The 7,475-nt window shown below is 42.6% G+C and overlaps 1 protein-coding gene across 2 annotated transcripts in view; it reads left to right on the top strand.

The window, feature by feature from the left end:
• Positions 1-5,279: 5,279 nt before the first annotated feature.
• The window catches only part of lin9 (lin-9 DREAM MuvB core complex component), an 18,468-nt gene continuing 16,272 nt past the window's right edge, over positions 5,280-7,475 (top strand). For both annotated transcript variants that reach the window (XM_084454196.1, XM_084454195.1), the window contains exons 1-3: positions 5,280-5,314; positions 6,745-6,777; positions 7,189-7,280. In XM_084454196.1, coding sequence (XP_084310322.1) covers positions 5,284-5,314; positions 6,745-6,777; positions 7,189-7,280 — 156 coding nt within the window. In that variant the 5' untranslated portion in view covers positions 5,280-5,283. The remainder of the gene's footprint in view (positions 5,315-6,744; positions 6,778-7,188; positions 7,281-7,475) is intronic.

Below are 7,475 nucleotides of genomic sequence, written 5' to 3'. Positions count from 1 at the left end.
AGCTCCATTTCCTCCAACAGTGGACATCTTTGACTATGGAGCAATAACTAACACCTTCTGTTTTCTTTGGTAGAGGGTATGGATTGAGGCACACTTTGGCATGATGATAGTTTGTTCAAATGCAATTGTTTTGTTATTTTTATATTAGTTGTTTGAAGATATATGCAATTTGGCAGTCATGGGAAGTTCAAGGTTTGAAGGTTTTAAGTTCAAGGTTGACTCAGAAAAGGTTTGTGTTCGTCAAATAAAAATAAATGTTTGACTGGCAGCATTGAGTGATAACTTGTTTTTGGCTATGAGGTTCTAATGTCCTCTTAACCGAAACTTGATTTTCTATTTTTATCCTCACAAAAATAAAGCCTTTTGTGAATGTACCCTGCTAATGTTCCATCTTTCTCTACATCAGAAATGTCCAAATAGAATTATATCCATTTAAATCCCTCTTTTTAGGGGCCTTAGCTGCAGGTCTCTCTTGTATTTCCCAATATTCTGAATCTTCTTCTTCTTCTTCCCAGGAAGTCTGACTTCTCATGCATAACAAATCACCAAACTTTGCACACAGGTCCAGTCCTGTGCCAGAAGTCCTCAACTGTCATAGGGGGCCAATAGTCCTGATGGTGGCGCTACAGCAACCGTCTAAAGCAGTGGTCTTCAACAGGGGGTCCCCTAGGGGGTCCGCGGAGGTACTGCAGGGGGTCCCCCATTTTTTGTGGGAATTTTTTTAAACTACATGTAAAAAAATAAATAAATGTATTTTCAACAAAAAATAATAATATTGAGTCAATTCCAGGCATTAATAAGCTACTTGTGTTGACAAAAACTATATATGTATATATAAAAAGAATGATTCCCATGATGCAACCAACCTTGCAACAACGCCTAACGTCGCCTACGTGACCAACCGGCCACCATTGAAAAAAATGCTGGCTTGCTAGCGAGCAACGTGTTGGCTAAAAGTTTCAGTGCTAGAAACATTTACTAATGTTAGCCTACTAATAAGAGAAGTAACGTTAGAATGGATCGCTTTGTAACAGTAACGAGGCCTCCAGCTCGGGAGCCTTAGGCCTACTCTTCCACCTCGTCTGGGACCCCCATGGAGACACACATGATGGGACCCCCATGGAGACACACATGATGGGGCTGCCCCAGCAGCACCTGCCCCAATGGCACAGGGTAATAAACGCAAAAGAGAGAAGGCCCGAAAATATTCCGAAACCTCTCTGAAGTTTGGATTTACCGCCAAAGAAACCGACGGGAGTGAATTGCCGGTGTGTGTTGTTTGTTCCATGACGCTCTCAAACCAAAGTAAAAAGATGATGATGATGCCATCAAAGCTGCAGCGACACTTGGGGAAGAATCATGGCCACTTGCAAGATAAACCACTGGGACACTTTCAGGCTTGAACTCTCTCCAGTCTCAACAGACAATGATGAGAAAAGCCTCATATCAAGTTGCTCTTCGCATTGCTCAGTGTAAAAAACATATACAATTGCAGAAGATTTGATATTGCCCGCGGCCAGTGACATAAACAATGTTTGGAAATGATGAATATGTAAAAAAACTGAAGACTATCCCGTTGTCAGACAAAACGATTGCTCGGAGAATCGGCGACATGGCATCTGATGCGAGGGTGCAGTTAATCGAGGAACTAGAATCTGCGGAGGCGTTTGCATTCCAGTTGGATGAATCTGTGGACATGTCCAAAGACGCACAGCTCTTGGGATGAATCTGTGGACATGTCCAAAGACGCACAGCTCTTGGGATGAATCTGTGGACATGTCCAAAGACGCACAGCTCTTGGGATGAATCTGTGGACATGTCCAAAGACGCACAGCTCTTGGGATGAATCTGTGGACATGTCCAAAGACGCACAGCTCTTGGCATGTGTGCGCTTTGTTGACCAAAACGAAATGTGTGAGGAATTTTTGTTTTGTAAGAAGCTTCCTGAACGCACAACAAGCTCGGAAATGTTCAACGTGATTGATAACTTTTTCAGAGAAAATGACCTAACCTGGGCAAACTGGGTTGCTTTGCACGGACGGTGCGCGAGCTGTCTGGTCCAAAGAGTGGACTGATTGCGCGCGTCCAACAAGTTGCCCCACAAGTTCACTGGACTCATTGCATGTTACACAGAGAAATGTGCCGAATTTGCAGACGTTATGGACACTGTCGTAAAGGCTGTCCATTTTATTAAGAAGAGTGCCTTGCAAACGCGTCTCTTTGCTTCACTCTGCAATGCTACGGGAGAGGAACAAAATGCACTCCCCTACCATTCTGAGGTCAGATGGCTTTCCCGTCTCAGCAAACACGCAACGTCAGGGAGACATTCAGATCACGTCTTAAACGTTCCTTAACGTCCGTCGGTCCTGAACCCCGTGTTCGTCTGCTGGACCCCTCAATATTCACACGTCTGGCTTGGACCCCTCTAAGACGTCTGTGGACGTGCAAAACGGGTCCAATATCTGAACGTTAAAAAAAAAACATTCATTCTGGCTCCTAATTGGATGTCTTTGGACGTCCGAAAAAGACAAAAAAGACATCTAAAAGACGTCTTTTAGACGTGTCTTTGCTCAGTGGGTTTGCTTCACTCTGCAATGCTACGGGAGAGGAACACAATGCACTCCCCTACCATTCTGAGGTCAGATGGCTTTCCCGTGGATCAGTACTGGCACGCGTGCGTGTTTGAGTTGCGCACAGCTCCACGACTTTTTAGTTGGTCAAAACCGCGCGCAACTGGCTGCGTTTTTCAATGACAATGTCTGGGTCACTAAACTGGCATATCTGACAGACGTTTTCTCAGAGTTGAACAGACTGAACAGTTCGATGCAGGGTCGCAATACACATGCCATTCAGCTGTATGACAAAATGGAAGGCTTTCTGAAGAAAACAAAAAGATGGAGAGAGCGAATCAGTGGAGGTCGAATCCATGTTCCCGTCAGTGGAGGAGTTGGCCGACTCTGCGGGGCTCTCGCCTGACGTGAAACGTGCAATTGTTGGACACCTGGAGGCACTCGAAAGGCAGTTTGAAAAATATTTCTCTGAGGCAGAGTCCTTGAGAAGGGACAAGACGTGGATACAGTTTCCATTCAAGGACAATGCATGGGACGGCTCAAACTTGACAGCCGCTGAAGAAGATCAGCTGATCGACCTATCCACAGACAGTATGCACAAGGATGTGTACGAGTCGACGCCTCATCCACTTCTGGATCTATTGCCAGAAAGACTTCCCCCAGCTAAAAGCACAGGCAATGGTGAGCCTTTTGCAACAACGTACCTGTGTGAGAGTGGATTCTCCTCCCTCACCTACCTGAAGAGTAAATACCGTTCAAGACTGAGGATGATATGATGCTCTGCCTGACGACCTCCATCGCCCCCAGAATAGACAAGCTGTGCGCCACTCACCAGGGTCACACATCTCACTGAGGTAGGCCGCCACTCACCAGGGTCACACATCTCACTGAGGTAGGCCGCCACTCACCAGGGTCACACATCTCACTGAGGTAGGCCGCCACTCACCAGGGTCACACATCTCACTGAGGTAGGCCGCCACTCACCAGGGTCACACATCTCACTGAGGTAGGCCGCCACTCACCAGGGTCACACATCTCACTGAGGTAGGCCTAGGTTTCATTCTGAAGCAAAATGTTTTAGCAACCATGAGCATAATAACAGAGTATATAAATATGTAGATAAGGGATTATAAATGTTATTAAAGACCAGGCTTAAAATGAAACACATTTTATCTTTTTATTTTTTATCTGGGGGGTCCCTGCTCTGTTTCTATATCGACCAAGGGGTCCTTAGGCTGAAAAAGGTTGAAGACCCCTGGTCTAAAGTTTAAAACATTGAAAAATCATAACAAATCAGCCGTACACTATCACTTTGCAACCACCAGCAAAATGTAGGCCAGAGTGAGCAGAAACCTCCACTTTGAGCTCGCAGGAATTATGAAGTCCATCACTGAGGATTTTCTCAAAAACTGTAAAACCCTACTCCCACGTTTTTTGGTAAATTGACACCCCAATTGCTACATCTTCAGACTGTCCTCCACAAATGATCTTCACAGCTACTGCAAATACTCGCTCAATAAATCTCCAATGTTCATGAATAATAATAACAACATTTTCATGACATGGTAGATGTGGTGTGAAATATTTCAGAATTTAATCTCAAAAACTGAATATTTGACAGTATTATGAAGTATGTCCTAATTTTGTCCCCGCAAACTACTGCTGTTCATACAGGAAAAAATACACTAACCACAATCCTATAGTGCAACATTAATGTCTCCACCAATCAGAGATGTTGTTGCCCCAATAGCGGTCCCTATAGGGATACAACTGGTTAAATCGACTGATTGAGAGGACACCTGTAAATCTGTAAGCTTTTTCTTTTGTTCTCCACTTGAGTGTATACATACTTTTTGTAACATACTTTTTGTTAAAGGAGTAGTAAAGGGAAAATGCATGTTTAGCCCTGTTTTAAGGTTACTTATGATCATATACAATGGTTCAGATCAAAACGTTGACAAAACTAGCACTTTTGAGAAAGTGATAATTGCTTTACCATCGTTTAGGTCATACAATGGATGTGGGTGGGCACCGTGAAAAATCGTTCAAAAACATGTTAAACTCTCGATTTCAAAGACAAGAACCTCACCGAGGTGTTAGTTGGCGTTCTGACATATAATTCACCATAAAGTAAGATTCTAGTTCATCTGGGAAAGGCTTTTTTAAATATTTAGCATAGAACTATTTAGTCGCAGCACATACATGTGTCAACTTCCGCAAACTAGGTAGCCTAGCAACATAAACAATAACAATAGCTACCATAAGTAGTTCCGCTTCCTGAATCCCCTCTGCGGATTGATCTACACATCTACAACGGTCGGACCCAGTGCTCCGCAGCACCTTTAATTCAACACTATATCCCACCTTTGTGAGACAGCACTCCCCCATTTGTCATACAGATATTCTACCCTAATGCTCCACGTTTAAAGCTGTACAAAATAAAGAGGTATACAAAATATAGAGGTATACAAAATATAGAGGTATACAAAATATAGAGGTATACAAAATATAGAGGTATACAAAATACAGAGGTATACATTATGCCAATGTAATTCCACCATTGTGTGCCCAAAACGCTTCACAAGTGGTATTATTTCTGTAGTCTCAAAATGTGACCCTCTGTATTCCGTCATCAGTCAAACTCCAGATACTCTCTGTCCCAGAATGCATTTCGACAACAGGCTCTTTGAAAAAGCGGCGCGTCTGATTCAAGATGGCGGAGATGGACCAGCTGTTAGACGAGAGTGAGTCACAACATCATTTAAAAGACGTTTGAAGTGATCAATACAATCCCGTGAGGTGATTAGTGGTCGGATTGAAGTGACGGGATATTATTAACTACCAAATATCCATCATGTCTTCAGATTAAAGCGTTTTTAAACTCGTTTTCTAGATGTTAAAGAATCCGGTCTGCTAGCCCAGGCAGTTAGCTAGGTGGCTAGGTGGCTAGGCTAACGCTTAGTAGCTAGCACTAGCTTGTTAAGCAGCTAGTTGTGCATTAGCTGGCATGCTAAGTATGCTAACTAGCTGACATGCTAACTAGCTGACATGCTAAGTATGCTAACTATCTGCTCTATAAATAAAGGGGCCGTGGTTCTTCCTGCTCCTCCAGACCGGCTGCCCACCCAGCCCTAGAGCCCTAGAGTAGCAGGGCTACAGTCATGTTTTTGTGTTGTACTAACTATTTTTATGACAATTTAGCTCGGATTACATTGTGGTGATCAAGGTTATCCAGCCTGAACTAGCATCATAACACTGTGGTCGAGCTAGATAACCATCTCAAGCTTGCTAGCTAGAACACTATGGGTAGCTACTAAGGATAGCTAGTTAGTCATCTAACTGACTAGTATTCATACTACTAAGGATAGCTAGTTAGTCATCTAACTGACTAGTATTCATACTACTAAGGATAGCTAGTTAGTCATCTAACTGACTAGTATTCAATCTAACTGACTAGTATTCAATCTAACTCACTAGTATTCAATCTAACTGACTAGTATTCAATCTAACTGACTAGTATCCAATCTAACTGACTAGTATTCAATCTAACTCACTAGTATTCAATCTAACTGACTAGTATTCAATCTAACTGACTAGTATTCAATCTAACTGACTAGTATTCAATCTAACTCACTAGTATTCAATCTAACTGACTAGTATTCAATCTAACTGACTAGTATCCAATCTAACTCACTAGTATTCAATCTAACTGACTAGTATTCAATCTAACTGACTAGTATTCAATCTAACTGACTAGTATTCAATCTAACTCACTAGTATTCAATCTAACTCACTAGTATTCATGCAGGCAACTTGATACGCTTTTCTACTAGATTACGTTAATGAACGCAAGTTACTATCCAGAAACACATTCCTTATTCTGCAGGTTTTATCTGTAAAGTTGTTGACAAAACAGTAAGCATCACGTACTTGCTGTCAACGTTGGTTAGACTAGCTTCCTGATCGAGTAGTCAGTATGTTTCTCACATTGTTCTCACAAAACACAGGCCTCTACTTCATCTGTGTACTTTGGGCAGTTCTAATTCGTGTGAGGTTGTGTTGTCATTCATATATTCTTGATTTTAAATGTATGGGAAAGACAATATCAAATGTAAGCCTAGTGATTGTGATTAATGTTAGATTGGTCTAATCTCTTTCTCTACTTTGATTCCAGGCTCATCGGCTGAGGCCCTTGTGAGCCTGAAAGGTACTGTCTTGGAAGTCACATTAGGGGCATAGCATCAGTGCTATCCAGGTCGAGTTTGTGTTTGTGAGTGCATGTGTTGCACATGGTTGAGTCTATAGCTACCACGCATATCTCTATGACTTAGTCTATCACCTTTACCCTGTGTCTCCAACAGATATCAGTCCCTAACTGTATTAGGTGTATTAAACAGCCATTTATAAGTGGCTTATAAACTATCAGCACACAAGATGAATATGTTTGCATAGTGTGGCCTTGTCATCATTCCTTATACTTCACTGTCCTGGGAAGACTTGTATTTAGTTTTTGGGCAGTGTGCTGTTTTTCACCCAACCTCAACCAGAGGGAACCTCTTCTTCAGCCATGTATGAGAATGTTCCTTCCTTATGACTATTGAACTTTTTGAATTCCCAGAGGGCAGCTTGTCAAACAGTCTGAGCGAGAAGAACAGCCTACCGAGAACTCATAACACCAGAGGACGCCACTCCCTGGCCACTATGGATACGGTAAGATCGTCCAATCAAACCCTTCATCGGTCCTCTTCTTACTTTCTGGAGGCTTATGGTGCGTTCGTTTATAACTGGGAGGTGGCAAATTGCGACTTGCTACTAGGAATGATTAAATAAAACACCGCATGAACTCGCACTTCCTCGTCGCAAATTCGGATATGTTTCTCAGCCCCCAGTTGCTCGAATGCACTA

The sequence above is a fragment of the Borostomias antarcticus genome (assembly GCF_949987555.1).
Source record: "Borostomias antarcticus genome assembly, chromosome: 19".
Taxonomy (NCBI): domain Eukaryota; kingdom Metazoa; phylum Chordata; class Actinopteri; order Stomiiformes; family Stomiidae; genus Borostomias; species Borostomias antarcticus.
The sequence above is the reverse complement of the archived record's forward strand: the minus strand, read 5'-3'. Positions and strand labels throughout refer to the sequence as shown.